We start from the raw sequence: 22469 nt of genomic DNA on the forward strand, positions 1-22469 counted from the left end.
AACACATCAGGGGCCCGGTGCTTGGTCCGGCACTGACACATTCATGGTCATGAAGTAGACCCTTCCCCTTTTAACACCAAAAAAGAAGCAAACCCGTCAAATTAAAAGCACAACAACTGCAGCAACACACGTGGACGTCCTTTTGAAGGTTCTAAACAAAAATGACTAGACACATTTTTTTTTATATTCCTCCCAAAAAGTTTTTGAACAAGTGATTGAAGAAGAAGAAAGAGGAAGAACATCACACCAGATATAAAATGAATAAACTATGTCATTAAAAAATAATGGAGTGCTACTCTTAATTCATTTTTGGGGTATTTCTATGCTCTATAATATTTTGATTTAAACTTTTTTTTTTTAAATGAGACTTTTTAGGGCTGCATAGTGGTTAGCACTTTCATTTCACAGCGAGCAGTCCCTGGTTCAAATCCCTGCTGGAGCCTTTCTGAGTTGACATGTTCTCCTTGTTCATGTGTGGATTATCTCTTAGTTTCCTTCCACAGTCCAAAAACATGCTTCATAGGTTAACTGCTGTCTTTAAATTGTCACCAAGTGTGCATGTGAGTGAGTGTGTGGCCCTGCAACACACTGTAGGTAAGTAACTGGGATAGGCTCCAGCAACAGTTTAAGCAGGTTATGGATGGATGGATGAGGAAACTTTTCTATGGATTTTTCCCCTTTGATAATGAATTTACAATTATTTCCCTTTATTTATATTGACTACAGTTTAATATTTATCCCTCCTGCTATGTTCATTTCTGACAAACAGCACTGATGTTCCCGGTCAAATTGTCTTAAGTTAACCAAAATTTCACAAACCAAAAAGTCCAAAGAAAACAAAAATTGTTGTTTATATCTCATCAACTTTTTTAGTAACTATATCAGACTACATTTAGTTTGATGCTGCACAAAGTTCATTGAGGATAATCTGCTCGTTTAAGAACCAAAAAGTTGAATTCATAATAATAATATAATATGGTGAAACAAAGGAATAAAAAACAAAACAGAAAAAAAAAAACATGGACATCTTCAGGCTTCAAACACAGCAAAGAACAGTGACACCTGGTGGAGAATGGAAGCCATAGCAACCTGTTCAAAGTTTCAATCTTTGTCAACAAAAGTGGATTCAAAACCACAGTTTGGTCATTCTACTGTGCTGACATTTTGCTTTGGTTCCTTGAGTGATTGATTATGAATGGACTGTTGATAGGACAGGACAAAGGAAAAGTCTTACTGAGGCTGATCAATTACACGCCTTGAGTGTGTTTGCCGTCAAAATAAAAGCTGGTCAGTGGCCTCAGCAATGAACACTTCTGCCTCAAAAAATGACAAAAACCAGAACTGGAATTTGAATCACTTTTAGCTGAAATGTGATCCAGAAAAGGTTTGTAAAAATGACATTTAAATGAGTAACTGACAGACCCACATGTTTGCGCTCTGATCTCTTAATGCCTGGAGAACTTAGTTATTGATCGATCCGTGTGCCAAACACAGTGAAGCAGGTCACATCCTCTTGGGTTTCAAAGAACATCTCTGGCTCAAGATGGAACGGCTTCACCTGCCAGCACAGAAAGCTCCGCCCCTTCCTCATCCCAAGCAGAGAGCATAGATGGTTGGACGCATCACCAACAACGATGAGTCCGACTACAGGCAGGAGGTGGAACATCTGGAGAGCTGGTGCAGAGTCAACAACCTCTGCATCAATGGGAAGAAGACCAAGGAGCTGATCGTGGATTTCAGGAAGGACAGATGCCCCCCTCCCCCCATTCACATAGGAGGGGACTTGGTGGAAGTGGTTTCCAGCTTCAGGTATCTGGGTGTGCACATCTCCAGCGACCTCACCTGGAGCACCAACACCTCCTGCCTGGTCAAAAAGGCACATCAGCACCTCTATTTCCAGAGGAGGCTCAAGCGAGCTGGGATGGGAATCTCAGTCCTGACCTCCTTCTACAGGTGTGTGGTGGAGAGCGTCATGACCTCCTGCATCACGGTGTGGCACGGCAGCTGCTCTGCAGCAGAGAGGAAAGCTCTGCACCAAGTGACCAAAGCTGCACAGAGGACTGTGGGCTGCAGCCTGCCGTCCACCACCGACATCTATACAACCAGATGCAGGAAACGAGCCTCCCGCATCCTGAAAGACCCCACTCACCCCTCACACCCTCTGTTCTCCCTGCTCCCCTCAGGCAGGAGACTGAGGAGCATGAAGAGCAGGACCACCAGACTGAGGAACAGTTTCTTTCCTGAAGCAGTCAGACTGCTGAACTCCGGTTGATCACTGCACCCCCCCACCACCACCACCCTCTCTATGGACAACAAGCTAATTCCCAAGTGCAATATCACAGGGCTGTGCAATACTTAACATAATATACTGTGCAATTTGAAAAATACTTCTGTGCAATACTCATCAGGAACCACACCGTAACAGACTGATATCACATTGATTTTATATTTATTTATGTCTGAATGTAAACGGCTGGCCCATGACCAGAGAGCCTAATTTCGTTTTATCCTGATAAAATGACAATAAAGTCTTCCTGATTCCTGATTCCTAGATGAAGGACGCAGGTTGACGAACATCTGATCAAATTGTTTCTTGAAATCTGATACAATAAAGTGAAGGAAGACCAGAAAAGCTCAGTGTTTCTGTTTTGTGCGTCATGAACATCTTGGTTTGGAAAATCTTCAAATTCTGGTGTCGGTTTGATGTTTAGGTCCAGATTCTGGTTGATATTGGAGGCTCCTGTCACTTTGAAGCATCAGCAGAAAGTTTATCAGTATGTGTGAAGCTCCTTTATCTGAAGGTGTGTCTAGAAGATCCTGCTGGGTTTACTTTGACTCAAGCCGTTCCTCCCAAAAGTCCCACAGACACAACCAGAAAGATTTGGATTCTGATGGATTCTTAGCTTCACGTCCTCCTCCTCCTCCTGTCAGTCCTGCTCATTTTAGCTTCTCATTTTCCACTTGATAAAGCAGCGCAAAGTTGGAACCGAAGAGAAAAAGTTTGGAAGAAAAAAAACTGTCGGCAGCTGCTTCTGCCCCAGCTTCCTCTGCTTCTTGGCTCCCATCTTTGCAGCTGGCAGAGCGCTCAGCTGCTCTTCGCCCTCCTCTTCCTCTGGAACCTTCAGCACACGTCATGAAGGCCTCTGCGCCTTTTCCCAAAGTAAATTCCCTTTTTCCAGAAACCGCTGTTTCCGTCTCAGTCCAACATTTCCTGTCAGCTTTGTGTTTTTAAGAGGATAAAGGGATTCTGAGCAGAAAGCAGACAAACGGACTTGGAAAGATCCAGAATCTGCAGGGAGAGGATTCCAACCATCCAATCCAAGCCAAGCCAAAGCTGGACTGCAGTTCAGGAGCGCCTCCTACAGGACAAAACGGAGAAATGACGTCCAAAACGCTGCTTTCTGAACAGATGCTCCATGTCCACGACAGGCTGAGTCTGGACTGAAAGCAGCAACAGGGAGGAGATGGTAGACCTTCATCAGAAAACAGGTTTCTGGTGGAGTTTGAAGACATCAGTCACAGTGGTGGTGAGGAGGAGGAGGAGCCAAGACTTCCGAAGATGGAGGAGCAGCAGGAGGAGGTTCTTTATTGAAGGAGAGCAGAAGACCAGCTTGCCAGTGGTTTGGTGATTGGGTAGTTGGTTTGGATGATCATTTGGAGTCGTGTCACTGAGGTCAGGTCTTAGTGAAATCCTCTGCTGTCGTTGCTTTTCCTCTCCCAAAGCCTGGAGCTCTGTAAAGATTCCTGAACATTAAAGAATCAAAGCAGCAGCAGAGAAGACTGGGAGTTTCTTTCAAACACTACTTCTGTCTGTGTGTGCCGTCCTTCACGTGTCCTAATGCAATAATGTCCATTTTTACTGACTGATCCAGCTGGGAAGTCCTCCACACATTCATCAAACTATTGCTGAAACTGGTAGAACTGAGTTTGAACTTCGACTTTTTTGAAATCTTTGACTGATGGATGTCTTCTTTGACCATGATGTCTGCTTGTAGGACTGGTTCTTTATAAAAGTTCTATGTGTCATATTTTTTTTTTAATTTCATTATTCCACTATTTTAAAGATGTTTAAAACAAAATTGGTTTCTTATTTCATCAATAGTTGCCACGGTGGCACAGTTATGGTGGCCCAGAAGGGTCACAACACAACACAACAACCCAACCTAGAAGAACACACTACAATTCATCACAACACTAAAAAAATTAACTTACAACACGAAACAATCAACTCACAACACAAAACAACATCTCGCAGAACAATAACTCACAACACAATAACTCACAACACAACACTTTAACTCAAAACGGAAGTATACATACAACAGAAGTTGCTCTGCTTTTATTCTGAAATTTATACTGGACAAAGACATCAGTAATCACGTCTCCATTCAGGGTTCATGAGATCGTCCAAAGATTCTCCCGCTGCTCCTCTCCTACACCGTGTGAGAGCTGTCTGTCTGTCAAGGGGGAACATAAAAGCTAAATAAATATTAGAGGTCTTTTTCTTATTATTGTCGCTTTAAAGTAAGTCAAATAACAGTTCGATAAAGTTTGAAAGATCTTCACGGATTCAGACTTCCTTAACTCTTCTGATAAACGTTCAAATGTGACAGAAAGTATCTCAATCATCTTGTATCAACACATAGAGAGAACTACAAATGTATTTCTAAAGAAAAAAGATTTTTTTTTTTTTGCTTTTCAATGAGAATTGTTCTCCTCGAGCTGTAAATCCAGACACGGCAGCAAGACGGCTGCAAAGGGACCGTCAACAAAGTGTAAACTCGGAGAAAACACCATTCTGTAAAAATCAATAATCTCTCAAAAATGAATAAATGTCTACATTTATATGAGCTGGTAATGAAGACTTACCAGTAGGTTCATGCTACAATCAATATTTTGTGAGAATGTCCATTTTTATTTTATTTTATTATATATATTTTTTCAAAATTTTAATAGAGATAAGAATCATTATAAAGGCGCTCAATAGTTCTGAAGATACTGAAGCTATTGTCGCCAAACTTTCTGGACTGGTGATAGTAGCTTCAGTATCATTGGAGCTACTGCTAATTTGGACCAATTAGGATCTATATTTATGTAAATAAAATTTCTAAAAATAAAAAAAAAGAAATTTTCTGACATATTCTTTGTGATAGTGTGAAAACAGAGTAATAACTAGTTCAAATGTGAAGAGAACCTTCAAGTGCGTCACATAGACAGAAACACAGCGAAAGCGGCTGTCACACAGACGGCTCTCAATTGTTGTGAGGTATTGCGTTGTGAGTTATTGTGTTGTGTTTTGAGTTAGTGTTTTTTTTTGTGAGGTATTGCGTTGTGTTCTGAGTTATTAAAAATAATACATATTGATTCTTTTTAGTGTTGTGACGAGATGCAGTGTGTTACATTGTGTTGGGTTGTGAAATGTAAAGTGTTATGTTGTGACCCTTCTGGCCCACCGTACGCAGGGGTTAGAGCTCTTGCCTCATAGCAAGAAGGTCCCTTGTTCAAGTCGTGGCTGGGGGACCTGAAACAGAACACCAATGGGGGACCTTTCTGTGTGGAATTTGCATGGGTGGGTTCAAAAACAGGTTAACTGGTTACTCTAAATTGGTGTGATTTGTGGCCCTGCAACAGACTGGCGTCCTGTCCAGGATGTCCCCTGCCTTCCTCCATGAGTGGACGTGATAGGCTCTGGCAGCCCAGTGATCCTGAAAGGGACAGAACAGGTTTAGAAGATGAATGAATTAAAAGTTGAATATTTTATTCAATTTTGGGGGCAATGCAGTTTTCTTGAGTTTGTAATTTACTGTTCACCTAAGAAGGAAGTGCGGTTTTATAAATACCAGATGATGATGATGGTGGATTCTGGGGAAACAAACTCAGGTGTTAAGCTTAATCATGTGTTTTAGCTCTAGCATCAATGCTATATTTTATTTTGTGTTCTGCTGTTGGCCTTTAAACTGTTCTACCATGTTCTCTGGGAGTTCTCTGTTCTCTTTCTACCAGTTACCAGGGGTGAATGAGGTCAGGTCAATTTATTATGAAGAGTTCTACAAAGACATCGGTAATCACGCCTCCATTTAGGGTTCATAACACCGTCCAAAGATTCTCCGGGTACCGGCAGCTTCTCTTTAGCTCCGTCTGAGAGCCATGTGTGTGACTGCCGCTTTGGCTGTGTTTTTGTGTCTATGTGACCCACTTTGAAGGCTCATTGACCTGCAATAACCTCAAAACTTTCTACACTGACCAATTATGTCCTTACTATCCTACTAGAATGTTTGGTGACAGTAGCTTCAGTATCTTTAGTGCTATTGAGCATTTTCGACCAATTATGATAAACTTTTCAGTATCAAAAATTCAACAGAGTTAAACAGTCAGAACTAGACCTGGACAGGAGTTCAGAACCAGGCTGACGTGCTGCTAAATCGAGGCATTTGCTACTGATTGTGCCAGACTCAGGAGAGACATGAGTGAATGTTGGAGCCGCTGAGGAGTCCAGCTTTGGAACCTGCAGAGAACCAACAAACAGCAGAAATCCACACTGTGGGAAAGACTCCACACATCTGACTGATATTCACGTCCACTTTATTCTTCACAGTAAAGATTGGAACAGAACACCGAGAAATAAAAAAAACAGAACAGTTCTAATGTCTACTAGACCAGTGTTTTTCAACCAGTGTGCCGTGAGAAATTGCCCTCATTAACTGATCTAAAAGCAATTACCATCTCCAGGAAATCAGCTCTTTGTTCATCCAAAGAGGCCGTGATAAAACACTGAGAAGTTAAGAATATGAAATATCATAAAATTATTTTTATTTGTGTTTATATGATTCTATTAAAGACATTTTGATAAGAATAACGGGATACCGCGATTTAGCTGCAGCTATAACTGTGTAAGGAAAAGTTCCGCCCCTTTAACTGTCTCCGCCAATCATTCTTGAAGGCTTAATCACATGTCATCAGTCTGACCAATCAGAAGTGGTTAAAGTCTTCACTTCCTTCTTTTGATTTAGCGCAAAGAAGTATCTCTGTTCTAACAAAAATACCAGCTAAAGCTCGTCTACAGAAAATAATGGTACCTTTAAACTTGTAAAAGCTGATTCAAATGTTATCATTCAAAACAACTCATCTGGATTTAAAAGATACACGTTAAAAAAATAATTTTGTAAAAAAATTACTTTTTGTCAATCATTCTAAAAGTCTAACTCATTTGTATAGTATCGATTGGAATGCATCCCTCCTTTAGGTTTTGTATATTGATAATTGTGGCTTGCAGATGATCCCAATATAGAAAAAAGTGTTAAAAAATTTGAATACAATATTAGAACAATTGAAAAAGGATGCTTTCAACGCAAACATCAGACCTCACAAAACTGTTAATTAGGCCTGCACAATATACCGCAAATTTATCGTTATCGCAATATCCAGCTCTGCAATATGCATATCGCAAAAGACAGCGAAAATCGCAATAAATCGTAGATACAACCTTACTACAACCTTATGGCAGGTTGAAGCATTTAACGAATAAAATAAATCTCTTTATGCATTTGACCAATCGGATGGACGCCTATTATCTTAGATGTTTGTCTCCTATGTCAACGAGGGTCATTTTGAGTATAATTTTGAACTGTTGCAATGAAATGGGAATGATGTTTTTGGTTATTTTGTTATTTGTTTATATACCGCAAATTATACCGTTATCACAATATTAATCTCTAATATCGTATATCGCGAGTTTTCCTCATATCGTGCAGCCCTACTGTTAATTGTATGCATTCAATGCTCACTTGTACTTCCTAGTTGAATTTCATGTCAATGTTTCATGGTTTGGAGGCCATGAGCATGTGGTTCTGTGTACCGTCCTGCTCACCACTGTTATCACTATTAAAGTTTGTGTATATTTTTGGTAAGTATCTACTGAAGGAATTTCATCACATGAAACACCATTTTACAACTGAGGACTAGTGTTTGATACAAAACAGCACATAATAAAGAACATTTAAAACAGATAAAACTTTTGGGGAAAACGGAAAAGCCAAATACCTGCCAATGGTATTGGAAACAAAATTTGGCTCGCCTGTTGCAGATCACTAATGAGGACAAACTGTGATGGATTGCCTCCACCCCTGTGACATGAATTCATAGGTTAATTCCCTCTACCTTTGTGACAACGATAGACACAAAATAACAGTCTGAGGACACCAGAAATGCTATTAATTGCAAAGACCTCCACATCCAAAGATCTTAATATTCCTTTTAACATTGCGTAATGTCATTAAAAGGTCTTCCTGGCATGGATCTGACAGGAACCTCATTGGATGAAAAGTTTATGACTGAAGTCTTCAAAGGCTGATGCAAATGGTGAAAAAAAAATCCCCATGTCAAACATCTAAAGGCCAATCTGGAGCAGTGGTGCAATTGTTTCAACAAGTACCATACGCTGCATACTAAACAACGGTTCTTTAAGGGCAGAGGCCAAGGAACACCCCATTGTTTGAGAAAAAACAAATAGACCGATTCATCTTTGCATAAGAGAACCTAAAAAAACCTCAAGCCTTCTGGGACAATGTTTAATTGACAGATGAAACAAAAGTGGGGCTTTGTGCTAACACATACAAATGATACCTTTACACACAATGCAGGTGGAGGACCATAATGCCGTTGGATTGCTTTGCTGCATCTGACATTGGATTCCTCGGCTGTATCACAGGCATTATGAAATCCGAGGATGATAAAGCAATTCTAGAGTCAAATGTCTTGCCAATTGTAAGGAAACTTGGTTTAAAGTGAAGAGCATGGGTCCTCCAGCAAGATGAACAACCCAAAGCACATCCTCAACAGCATGTTGGAATAGTAGAAAGCAAAAAATGGACTGTTTTAAATGGCCAGCAATCTGTTCTCATAGTAATCCAATTGAATATATTTGGGGGAGAAGCTAAAATCTGCCATTGGAGACAGGAACCCTGCAAATGTTCGATAACTTAAGCATATTGCAAATGAAGTGCGGCTGAAAATAACAGAGAAGTACAAGAAGCTAATAGATATTTATGATATAGAACTGTGGAGGTGTGAAACTGAATATAGTGGAGGGTTGCCAATAAAAGTGCACATGTTGGTTTTCTAATTTTTTTCTTTAGAATTAAAAATAACCATTAAAATAACAATGGTCTTTGTTAAATATCTTTGGAACTTCAATTAAAAGATCCTGCTGATATAAATTTGGTTCATTTACATTTCTTTCTGAACAAGTTCACTCAGTTATGAAAAACTTAAAGGTAATGTAAACATAACATCATATAAACCCTATTGCCTTTTACCACACGTCTTCTGCTGCAAGTTTTCCTGTTTGCTAAGTTTGTTATTTTGACTTAATTCTTTACAATTTTTACAAGACAATTCAATTCTACCAGTTCTCATCTGTGCTTTAAGATTAAATTTACAACTAATCGCATGCTTTACAAGAAAAAGGCTTCTGTATTTTATGAGTTCTCATGTGTCTTTTGAGACTAGATATTTGACCAAAACTTGCATCACATTCTTTACAAGAAAAAGGCCTCTCCCCTGTATGCATTCCCATGTGTCTTTTGAGCTTAGATATATGTCTAAATCTTGCATCACATTGGTTACAAGAAAAAGGCGTCTCACCTGTGTGAGTTGTCATGTGTTTTTTGAGATTACATATTTGAGTAAAACGTTTAGCACATTCTTTACAAGCAAAAGGCTTATCTCTTGTGTGAGTTCTCATGTGTGATTTGAGATGAGATATTTGACTAAAACGTTTAGCACATTCTTTACAAAAAAAAGGCTTCTCTCCTGTATGAGTCCTGATGTGTCTTTTGAGATTAGAAAAATCACTAAAACTTGCATCACAATCTTTACAAGAAAAAGGCTTTTCTCCTGTGTGAGTTCTCATGTGTGTTTTCAGATGAGATACGTGCCTAAAACTTGCATCACATTCCTTACAAGAAAAAGGCTTTTCTCCTGTGTGAGTTCTCACATGTGTTTTGAGATTAGATATTTGAGTAAAACGTTTATCACATTCTTTACAAAAAAACGTCTTCCGTCCTGAATGGACTCTCATGTGAATTCTGAACTGAGACCATACACTAAATCTGTTGCCACATTCTTTACATACATATGGTCCTTCATCAGACTCTGTTCTTGGGTGGACAGACACATTATGTGCAGTTCTTGTTCTTTTATCAGAATTTATATGGGCACGTTTTTTTTCCTCCTGGGAATATTTGCATTTAATCAAATTTGATTCCTTGAAGTTATTTCCAACAGCAGAGTCCCACTGACTTGCTGACATGTGAGAACTGTCCACACTTTGGACATGACTTCTTTCTTTTCTCTTCCTCTGATCTCTGTTCTGTGGGTCTGTCTCTTCATCTGTAGTTGATGTTGATTCTTCATGTTGGCTTCCTTCTTCATCCTGACTATCAGTTACATTAAAGCTCTGCTGATTGTTTAGATCTGCTTCACTGTTCTCATCTTCCTCACAAGTAGGAATCTCCATCAAGGTATCAGTCTCCTGCTTCAGATCAAGTTGTTCTTCATCTTGACTAATGCAGAATTCCTTTTGCTTCTCTTTAAGCTGAGGGGATACTGGTTCCCCTTGTTCCTCTTTAATATGCGGAGGTTTTGGTTCTGCAGGTTCCTCTTTCATCTGTGGAGGTTCTTGTTCCTTCTGCTTCTCTTTAATCCATAGAGGATCTGGTTGTTTCTGTTCCTCTTTAATCAGTGGAGGTTGCGTTTCCTCCTGTTTCACAATGGAACTCTTCTGATGGTTACAGAGATCCACCTCTTCACTCGAATAATCATGTGGCAGAACTGCAGGGACACAAACACAAGAAATTAGGTCTTTGAATTAGGGCTGTGACGATAACCGCATCACCGCACTTTTTTTGCGCACTTTTTTTTAATTTTTTTTACGTTTTGCATATGGTGCGTGTTTGGAACTATAATAAACACATTCATCTTTGCTGATAATTTCCTTTTTCTGCTAGTCCTGTGTTCAGACTTTCTTTCTTTCTTTCAGACTGTTGTCTCCTTTTCTCCCACCGCGCGCGTGCTCTCAGTGTCTGCCTTCGCGCTGCACGTGGCACGCGGCTCCGTTTACACAAACAGGCGCGCGCTTTCAGAAGCACACATCCTCATTCTACAACATAAGTTTCCGTCTCATGAGGAAATACGACAAATTTACTGCTTTCTAATTATTAATTTCCATTGTATTCATTTCCATTACAAGCTGCGTGCGTTCCTAAGTGCGCGACACGGCCGCCCACCGGAGGATTTTGTGTTGGGGGGGGGGGGGGGGGGGGTGTTACTGTCCTCCTTCAATCCGTAACACCAAACATGAACGTGCGCTGTTAGATTTCCATGAAAATCACTACATGTTTTGTTTGGGAACTATTTTTTGCAGCGTAACGTTACGTGTCTGTATAAACAAAGGCGGAGCCTCCTGCCCCGCGTTCTTCATGCGTGTCAGGCTTCACGGCTACCGGAAAGGTGACAGTGTCTGCAGTCTGTTTATTACTGGGCAATAAATAATATTCTGAGAAGATGTCTGTACCAGAGAGCACAGGTGAAACTTGCGTGCAGCTCCAGAGCGGTCCGCTGCAGAAGAATCAACACACGCCCCCAACATACGTGTGCACACCTTCCTACTATTCCTAGACAAGACGCTCCGCGCTCACACACACAGTCAATCTACCACACCTATAGTTAGTTCACAAGTTATATATGTAGTTGTTAGTTGTCATTGTTAACAAAGAATAGTACGTTGTAACTGTATTTATTTCCGATGCGGCCGCCGGGGGATTTTGTGTTTATTTATTTATAGTTTTTTTTTTTTTTTTTTTGGGGGGGGGGGGGGGGGGGGGGGGGGGCTGCGGTTAACCGCGACACCGCGCCCCCTGGTGGTTCATCACCGCGGTGATGAAAAATTCGACACCGTCACAGCTCTACTTTGAATTTTAGGATTTGGTGTATTGTCGAGCACCATTACAATTTCAATAACTTCAGTCTGGAAGTCTAACAGTTTTGAATCTTAATTAAAAAAAAATCTTATTTCTTAGTTATGATTTTCAGTTCAAATAGAAAGAGATGCAGTTGGTCTTTCTGTATTCAGTGGATTAAACACCAGGTCAAAGAAAGTCTTTGGCTTACAAAAAGGTTACAGTCATGAATGGTTACAGACCTTCAGGAGAAAAAAAGACAGGTTAGACTTTCTCTCCTTCTGCTGTCCTCACCTTCTCAACATTTGTTAATGACTTCATTAGAAGCCCCCTTTCCCTATCTCTTAAGAGCATATAGACCAACAACTATGTATTTTTTAATGGCATTTCCTTTTATTTGCTGAGCAAGCAAATTCAAAAATCTGCATTTGCTAGCATCAAATCAGTTCTGAGCCACAGCCAGCCTAAATTATAATGCCATTCAAAGCATTTTTCATGGGATTATCAAAGTTATTTTTCATGTGTAATTTTATTAATCAGCAGGGTCTGGTACACACATTCTTTTGGTCATCCTGCACTTGTTTAAAAAGTGTAAATTTGGAACCAAAAATATGTATCTGTTCTCCATGTCCTCATCGCTAAAGATAAACTTTTGAGAATAGAGACTGTCAGTCGGTATTGTTTGTGCACCCCCCCCCCCCCCTTCTGTCAAGCTCTTTACTCATGCAATTTACATGCAGAAAGAGGGGATCAAGGCCTGGGCTACTCAGTTTAGCACCAACGGACAGAAGAAATTTGGAAACAATGGCTTTAGATAAACATGAAATATGGCTTTGAAGACATTTTGGTTCCTGGAATTTGGTTAAAAACTTCATAATCAAAATGAAAACACCCCTGGGAATGATTTTTTTTTTTAAATTGTCATAGGGGGACTTTAAGAAGAGACCCACACTAAATTTTAGGGTGTTTCTTGGGCCTCCACAATAAATGGCAAATTTATCGTTATCGCACTATCAAGCTGTGCAATATGCATATCACTAAAGACGATGAGAATTGCAATAAATGGTTACCTTTAATGAGCTAAAACAATCATGTGGCAGCTTGAAGAATTTAATAAATCAAATAAATCCCCTTTAAATCCCTTTGACCAACCAGATGCACTTCCTTCCCATTGTTGACCAATAAGAGGGAGCCCTTTTATGCGAGATGTTTGCCTCCAATGTAGACAAGGGTCACTTGGAGTATAATTTTTAAACTGTTGCAGTGAAATAGAAATGATGTTTTTGGTTGTTTTGCTTTTTGTTCATATATCGCAAGTTATATCGTCATCAAAATATTGATCACTAATTTCGCAAGTTTTCCTTATATCGTGCAGCCCTAGTTTAAATGACCGGGGACCTTTTTATCTTCCTGAACTTCTGAACTTTATTGATACTACTCTTCTTATTGATCCTGCGTATCGATCCGGTATCTTATTGATAATTTTCTGTGCGAAAACCAGGAAGTAGAAAACAAATTATGTACATAAAAATATTAATTTAGTCACGTGCTCCACGTCTGTACTCCTAGCATACACACCTGTTGCAACAATAGCAGCAGTAGATGTCTCACTTGGACGGTCAAATGTTGCCTACCTCTCCGCTAGAATGAGGTGTATTTTAGTGAGGTGTTTGGACGGTTAGAGCTGTTATCACCTGACAGCCACGCTTTTGTTGCATCTGAGACAGCGTGTCTCTCATAATGTGCCTTATAAAGTATGTTTCAGTCAATTGCTCGGGGGGGAAAACTCTTTGTATTCCAACGTCCTTAACTAAATGTTTTACAAAGCATCAGAAATGTTTCAAAAGGGCTTTTGATGAGTAAGGATTGGTGACAGACAGACATTCACCTGCAGGGGTGGGTGGGTCTCCGTGTGTCTGTGGTCCTTAAATCCCAAGAATATGGGGGGGGGGGACTGTATTCTCTTTTTCTTTCAGGAAAATTGCTTTTAAAATTTTACTAAAATGTTTCTGACTTTTATATTACATGTTGTGATAAGAAATGTGATTAAAAATGCTAATAGGTGTCCAGCACTAAGTTATTTCTAAACAACATAATAAACGACAAAAACTAAAGGCAAATTTCAGAAGATAGTCTGTTCTTAACAGGAAGTCCACAGACAGACGTGTATTTTTATTAAATTACACTAAAACATTGATGTCATGACGGGTGACTGGATTCTTTTAGTTGAACCTGAACTAGGGTTGTGCCGATGGACGATTTCAATCGTCCATCGTGATGGGTGACTGACATCCCGATGGAGAGACACCATCGTGATGCCACGCCCCCGCCACGTTGCGAGTCGACACCATGAGCCGCGGTTACATGTACAAAATATCTTGATGGGATCAATGGTCGGAGTAGAATCCAACTGTGTACATGGAAAATGTTTTCAGAATATAAAAACGTTCACTAAGGTCACACTTTCCGTCAAACCCTACTGCGCACATGCGCAGTAGGGTTTATAAGGAAGGATATAAATTCCGCTGAGCGGCTTTTTTTCCCCAAACTTTATTGAATGTAACAATTCAATACAAAACGATGTTAAACAGCGCCTAGCGGCTATATATATTGACATGTCAGCTCGAATACGAGATGATCTTCTAAACGTGCTTTTAATAATGTTACGGTTATTATGAAACACCTGTTCGCTCATCATTTGAATTTTAATCCGTGTGGTCAGTGCTTTTTCTGAACGAAGCCAGGATTAGCAGTATGCTAACACGGGCTAACAACATTAGCTTTGGGTGGCGCTGCATCTTGGCTGCACGTTAAATATGTAAGAATAACATCAGCCTTTATTTTAGTCGGGACACGACTGGAAACACAAATCCACGTGATTGTTTGAATGTTTTCTAAGGACTGAGCGACATTTCTGCTTTGAAGCTCAAACCGCTGTGTGTGCTGACGATCCGAGCTGTGCTCAGACACACACTTTTAGACCCGGTTCTGAGTTCGGTAGCTAGTACCCCTATGTACCCCCCCCTTCCCATCAAACACAAAGCTGGAAGTCCGCGCTCCGCCGGTCCACTTCACTAGTTAAGTACGGAATTGGACCACTTCTTTTCTATTTTGTTTGTTACTTTTTTTGTTAAAGTCACTTCCCTCAGTTTATACTGGATCATCGCAGATTAGTCATTAGTTGGGAAATAAGATGAAAAAAGCAAAATAACGAATAGCAGTTATATAAGAAAGAAAAATGTAAAAAATACCCCCCCCCCCCCACGATGTCATCGTCCATCCCGATGGTTGACAGAAAACATCGTCAACGGCCTATTTAAGGGACATCGCCCAACCCTAACCTGAACGCAGCTTGATGTTGTTTAAGACGAACCGCAGAATCCAAAGTAATGAACCAACGTTTGACTTCAGAAGTACAAACTAGCGCTGCCAGATGGGGCAGATTGCTTTGGGCGGGTTGACATGGTTTGGACAGAATTTGGGGTCGGTTTTTGTTGCTCATCAAAACACTTTTCAATGAGGGACATGCGGTCAGGGAAGGCATGCGAGACAGTAATACATTTATCATTCTCGCCATCATGAGGAACTAATAATAAAATAAATTTATGTTTACTAATCTTTTCTATAAATGCAATTGATATGTATCATTTTAATCCTTTTTTTTCCTAAAATTGTGCGTATTTCTTGGTCATTTACAGCACAGACTGGGAGGTGAAGCAACACAAGGAATGCAGCCTCATGGCAGATCTTGCAATCCCTTGAACTGAGTTGAATTCCTAACACTAGTTTACTCAGTGTATGCTCATCATTAGATGGTTGTTGACATTTTTGTTTAAACTTTTTCTGTCCAACAGCTGAGCTGACAGATGAGAGCTGGAAGCCTCTTCCATTGGACAGATTTTACTGTTACAATTGGGGTAATGAAACATTTGACACACTAGGTATATATTTAAATAAACCCCTTTTGTAGTTTAGGCTAAACTTTATTCATCTTACTCTGTAACAGTCTTTTGTTGGACCGTGGTAGCAGTGGAAAGTCGTGACTATCTGGCAACACTTGTACAGACGGTGAGATGGCGGGAAACCTGAAACTGTCTAGGAGCTTCTATTTCCTTTGAAACCACTCAGAATAGGGGCATCAGGTGGCGGACTGGACGTATATCATATGCTTCAACTGAGCTCCTTGTAACACTTCAATGTGGAAATGATGATGAAAACACCTAAGACAAAACAATGTTGCTAATGATGATAAAAAAAACGTAAAACACAACGTGTGACGTTTTCTGTGAGAAGTGCTTGACACAGCAAAACATACATCACACGAAGAAAATAAACGCGAGGAAAAAAAATAAAATAAAAAAACAAAAAATTGTAAAAAGCAGATGTTGAACCCAGAACCTCTGGATGCAGACACTATTGACTTTACCACTTAACTATCTCTATAACAGCAAGAACTACTTGTCGTTATAAATTCATAGAACTATTCTGTTTATAAATAACGTTTCTAGTGTATTATCTTATTAGAGGAAACCGAGTTGAAATGATCCCAAGCCACAGTACGTTTTTTACCAGGAAGCATGGCAAAATGCAATGAACTGACGCTGATTCCAATGCAGGGGAAACAATAGAACTAGTCTGGAAATGTTTGAGATTTACACTGCAGGTCTTGATGATCATATCCAATTTTCTGACTATATCTGATTTTTTTGATGACCCGATTACATCATCTTTTAAAAGTGACCCGTATCTGATTTTTGCATTTACACCATACTATGCCGAAACTGTCAAATGTAGACGTTCTCAAGATTACGTAACGTAGCAGCATTTCCACCTTCCGCGAACCTAAGCACTGACTGCCCGAATTTAAAAAATGATGAGCGAGCAGGTCCTTAATAATAATCATAACAGTGATAATAGCACATTTAGAAGATACGTGTTGGTCCAAACAGCAAACTTTTAGCATGGCGAAATCTGCTAGAGCTGCCCCCGCCTTTCTTTTGTTTTTGTGTGTGACTGCGGTTGTCATGGAGGCAACGCAGTGACGGAAGGAGGCGTTGCCTTGGGAGCTCCTGAGGAGAGGAAGGAGGGGGGCTGCTCGGCCGGCTTATGTGCTCTCTCTGAGTTTTGAATGAGGAAGTGTTTGCAGACGTGCTGTACTAACAGTCTTATCCAAGCAAAGAAATAAACGGCTTCTAGGCAGTTCTAGAGCAACGGTGTCCCGCTTGATTAGTTAGCATTTGAGTCCCGACCGGGACCGGACCGGAAATAGCGGTTTCCCACCACGGTCTGAAGCCTGAGGCTGAAAGGTAACACGCTGATGGGGCTCCAGCTGTCCTCGAACAGCAACATCAGCGCACTAAAGCACCTTAATAAGTCATGTGATCTCAGTTGGTGGTGTCCTGAGTTGATGTCACTGATGTACGACTCGCATTTACTGGGGAATATCCGATTTGTCTGCTTACATGGCACACGCAAATGCACGTATCCGATTCGTTTCCGATTTATTTCCACATATGAGAGAGGCAGGGCTCCAGACTGCGACCATTTGGTCGCATTTTGCGACCATAATTTGAGAGTGTGCGACTGAATTTTACATCCAGTCGCACATGTGCAACCAGTAAATTTGCCTCCCCCACCCTCGGTATTTTTTTATACATTAAACGTGGAAGCGGCACGTCAATGATCAATGAAATGAGCAAGAAATTAACAATGAGACGCGAGCGCACACGCACGCAGACAGACACACACACACTCGTGAGACTGGAGCACACGCGAGCGCACACTCGCATGTCATTGAGTAATGCCTGGGGCAGCCAATGCGTGTGAGAAGAATTGGGAAAGTCACTGCAAGTGGCTAAAATATGTGGAGGGGCGGGGCCTAGAAATACTCGAGTGCGCGTTAACATCTGTGGGAAGGACACTGAGACAAATATCATCATATCATGTGCGTCTGAGCTATGAGCGAGCAAACTATTTATTCGTTCTTCCGACCTGCAGCTACTGTACCAGTGCCAGACTCTACAGCAGGGGTCTCAAACTCGCGAAGCAAACCACGGCTCTCATGCACGGCTGTAACGACAGCACACCGCTCCCGCGGGAGATGGTCAGCTGAGGAGCATAAATGTCCCACACCTACATGCGTGACAGCTAACGGGGCTCGACATTAAACACGTGTGAGCAACAACACGATTTCGTCTTAGACGCACTTAAAACACGTGGGGAAAATGCAACGATAGACGAACCAGCGTCGGGGGGGGGGGCATGAAGGCTAAGCTGCAGCGAGACTGAAGGAGAACAGGAATTAGGAGTTGTCCTTAACATTCAATTTAGTTTAATATGCCTCTCCCCCTAAGTATGATCTGTGATATTACATCTTTTATAATTATTTTAATGTTTTGTAATGTATGTAGCCTTTTTTTAATCAGTTGGTATTTTAAATTATTTTAATTGATCAGTGAACTACAAAAAACCCATCAGGATGCATGTCCCATAATGCATTGTTTTGTAGTCTGTAGGGCAGCTTTCAGTCAGTTCAGTACTAAATTTGCAGCTCCGTTTGCTCAGGTTGGGGTCTTGCTTCTGCCCCTTTCTGGTGATATTTTTGTTTTGATTGACAGGTGACGTTAGAGCAAAAACAAAAATATGTCTCACACCAGGTGATCTGTGCAGCGTTGTGTCCATCTGGGTGATCTCAAACACGCTTATTGTGCATCTTGGCTGCACCTATTTTGTGTCGCCAACATGAATTTCCATCCCCTAATGTTTACATACATTTAAGTATTGTTTGAATCTGTGAAATGACCGAAAGGTTACTACGGTAATCACTTTGTTACTAAAGACTTTTTTTATTCTAAATTTATTTTATTTTGTTTGCTATTTGTACTGTCATGACAGTGATGGTGCTGTCAGTTTACCTTGTTGTTGCATCTTCAAAAGTGAAGAATAAAATGTAACACTGAATTAGAAACAGCACATTGTAATTTCTGCATCTATAATTAAAGTATTTATTTATAATACAGTGGAAATTAGTAGATCTGGTTAGCATGTTGATTTACGGTATGCGCCCCTAAACTTTCTGGTTGTGCCCCTAAAATTTTCAGTTAGGGGCCACAGTGCTCCTAGTGAAAAAAGTTAGTCTGGAGCCCTGGAGAGGCCTGTTTCCAATCTGAGAAAATCGGAATCCATGCGCTTTTGTCCTGCTTACACAATCACCGGTCATTTCCGATCTGTGCCACATGAGAGGAAAAGATTGGAATTGGGTCACTTGAACCATGCAGTGTTAATGGGGAGAACAGCGCGCCCAACTGTTCCAACACATGTGACAACTGAACCGTGGCACATTTGCCGCTTCATACGTCATTAACCACGTGATCCGCGCTAGTTGACACACGACCCGAAACACTGTGCCGAACCACTCTGCTTCATGATGGTGAAACAAAAAGCGCCGGAGCGTCCGTGTCAAACGGGCCATCCCTACCTATAGGGATGGGAATAGAAGCCCCGTGAAACTTTCCTTGGGGTTCATGTAATTGAGCCGAAAAAATGAACCACCCATTCAGGGCTTTGAAACCACACAGAACAGTGGCATCTGGGGGGTATTCCAGGAAGCATGTTTAAACTAGCCTGACTTTAAGCCTGAACTCTGGCTGAAATCCGCCTGAACTTGCTTACTCTGGGTATGTCGGTTCCAAAAGACCAGATATGAGTTGGCGTAATTACGCTCGACTTGTTAACCCTGGGTTAACGCACGGTACATAAAGACATTCTCAATAGATCGCCGATTTCTGGAGTCACCATGGAAACGCGTGGGAAAAAAAATAGAAAGCGCGACACTTGAGACGGAAGTGAGACGGAGTCTGAGATTTTAATGACGGCGGATAAAGATTATAAGTCCATCAAAAAAGTAACACGGCTGAAAAATAATTTAAATAATTTAGTTAAATTTATTCAAACTCAATTATTGTTTATACAACTCAAATTTATGTATTTATCTAATTAAATGTCACATTACTCCATTAACCTTTTTTCCATCTTAATTACTTATATTTCTTGAACTTTCATATGTGTAGTTTGAGCCGGCAGATATGCTCATTTTTATAACAATAAAAAGAACGGAAAAAAATGCACGGAGTGCAAAAACTCATTAAATAATTTCCCGTCACTGTCATAATACTTTTCAATGGTAGGGGTGCTATGTAAACTCATCATCCTCTACTTTACTCTCACTCATGGTACAGAGACGTAAGCATAGTAGGACAAAATAGCTCGGCAAAACACGGTGAAACACAGTAAAACTGCTAAACAACTAAACACATTTTATCAAAAACCCACACTTAAACCCAAATTCGTCCAGACAAGCAAAGGGAATGATATCCCAGAATCCCTTGCGGTGCCGATCTAACAGCAGCATCAAAGTTACACCTACTTAATTGAATTAATTTGAACGAAAGGAAAATAATTGTCTGAAAACTACGTGTTATTTTTAAGGTGACCTAACAAAAAAACGATTTATCTTAACTGAAAAAAATAATTAAGTTAGATCAAAGTATAAAGTTTATCTTTACAACATCCATACGTGGTCTTATCACCCTCTCACGGTAGAAATAGTATTATCTGAGCTTCTTCATCCACTAAATCATCTTCAAATGGACACGCCATGCTGCTTCACCTCTCTGTAAACAAACTAAGCTTCAACTAAACCTGCTCCGGACCAGGTTATGTTCAGAGCATGAGTTGCTATGGTAACTTGACCTAACCTAAAATATACCTCCATTTCTGGAACCGAAAGCTGAGGTTATCAACTTCCTTAGCCTCAAACTTATCGTGGGAGCTAGCATAACCTGCTTTCTGGAATACCCCCCTGGTTTGGAAACGTTCGGGATTCATTTGTATTTCTAGAGAATAGCGCGCACTACTGTTCAAAACACAAATGACATATGAAGCGTGGTTCGACCAATCGATGCACTTGGCGCGTCGTACGTCATCAACCACGTGATCTGCGCTAGTTGACACACGCCCCGAAACATTGTGCCGAACCACTTTGCTTCATCAAGGTGAACCGCGCGGCGAAGCGCTGTGTCAAACGGGCCATCCCTACCTAGTAACCTACCGACAACGTGGAGCTGAAGCTGCGGGTTCCAGCTGATATCACGCGGTCTGAACTCCTCTTCGTTCTGGACGATGGTTCCCTCAGCAGCTGAAAGTTGTTCGCTGACAGAACCTTCCTGAGGTTCTGAAGACATGGTTCCTGCTCCGATCTTCAGCTCCAACTCCCACAAACACCGCCGTCCTCTTCACTGCAGCTCCGATCGATCATCTGCTAGTCTCACAATCACAGCAATCCACGTTGTCTTTCTTTTCAACACTTCTTCAGTCATTTACGACACTTTGGAAAATGCTGAGAGTTCCCACACGAACCACGTATAGTCCTTTCAGCCCCAAAACCTCACAAACGTCCCAACAAAACACCTCCGTCCTGTCAACACAAGCTAACGCTGCTAGCCTGCTAGCACCGTGTCTTCTTCGTTGGTTTATTTGTGGTTTGTAATCAACTTTGTGGTGCATTAGCGCCATCATTTGGTCTGGAGTGAAAATGTTCCTCACGTCCATACTAACAGAATCCACGTCAGTCATATTCTTCCCAGTACTGTATTTCTGTATTTCTCTGAAATTCAACCAAAAAAAAAAAATCTATGACTCCATTCATTACTTATAATATTTTACTCGACGTCAAGATAACAGTAAAACTGATAAACAACCAAAGTCCTTAAAATGAAAAGAAACAGGATTATTTAACGAAAATATAAACAAACAATAAATGTTCACATTGTCTCAAATAAAACAATCATTCAAGCCAAGCACAAACTAATAAATAATAACTACACTTTAAAACATAAAACCCTTAAATTAAAAACAGTCATAACAAAAATTGCAAATTATACAAATTTAACAAAACTTGTTCCTCTTTCGACTTTTCCCATCAGGGGTCTCCACAGTGAAACAACCTCTCTTTAGGGGATGAGGCACATGGTAAACTTGGCAATGTATTACGCCGGATGCCCTTCCTGATGCAACCCTCTCAACCCTCGGCTTGGGACCGGCTCAGAAGTAGAGAAGGGAACAGGGAGCAGCCCAGATTAGAACGCTGGTTTCTTGGACTGACACTGCGCAAAAGCCCCCAGAATCAGGAGATATATTTGTCTGGATATCCTCAGAAATACCGCATATCTGGTGATATCTACGGTGGATACTCTCCGGACATGACTGTTTCTAAGTTCATGTCCTGAGCATATCAACTCCGAGTATGGGACACTTTAATTCTGATAGAATCTGGAGATGAGATGCGTCACTAGTGATATCCAAGGTCAGGATATTTCCAGATTCTATCCATGTCAAATCTGTTGATTTCTGATGTCCGTATACCAGTCATATCTGAAGTTAAGATTTGGAACATATGGCCAGCAGGCATATCTGGAGAACAAACACTAGTGATGTAAGTCAGGATATTTCAAG

At 40.7% G+C, this 22469-nt stretch overlaps 1 protein-coding gene across 2 annotated transcripts; it reads right to left on the minus strand.

The window, feature by feature from the left end:
• Nucleotides 1–6566: 6566 nt before the first annotated feature.
• Nucleotides 6567–21638, minus strand: LOC144987719 (uncharacterized). Of its 2 annotated transcripts, none has more exons than XM_078936954.1 (2): nucleotides 21055–21638; nucleotides 6567–10830 (listed from the first exon to the last, which is right to left on the minus strand). In XM_078936954.1, exons 1-2 carry the CDS (start codon nucleotides 21197–21199, stop codon nucleotides 9440–9442), a joined length of 1536 nt encoding a protein of 511 aa, XP_078793080.1. In that variant the 5' UTR covers nucleotides 21200–21638; the 3' UTR covers nucleotides 6567–9439. The 2 variants fall into 2 exon arrangements, with proteins under 2 accessions (XP_078793080.1, XP_078793081.1); XM_078936955.1 differs by having other exon boundaries at nucleotides 8554–10830; nucleotides 21067–21562.
• Nucleotides 21639–22469: the final 831 nt, after the last annotated feature.

The sequence above is a fragment of the Oryzias latipes genome, chromosome 2 (assembly GCF_053564925.1).
Source record: "Oryzias latipes strain Hd-rR chromosome 2, Olatipes_Hd-rR_3.1".
In the NCBI taxonomy this organism is placed as follows: Eukaryota; Metazoa; Chordata; class Actinopteri; order Beloniformes; family Adrianichthyidae; genus Oryzias; species Oryzias latipes.

Coding starts and splice junctions, on each gene's coding strand:
- LOC144987719 (XM_078936954.1), bottom strand. CDS start 21,199: ATGTCTTCAGAACCTCAGGAAGGTTCTGTCAGCGAACAACTTTCAGCT. Junction 10,831..21,054: donor CGTTGTCGGTAGGTTACTAG/GTAGGGATGGCC, acceptor GTGTCCCTGCAG/TTCTGCCACATGATTATTCG.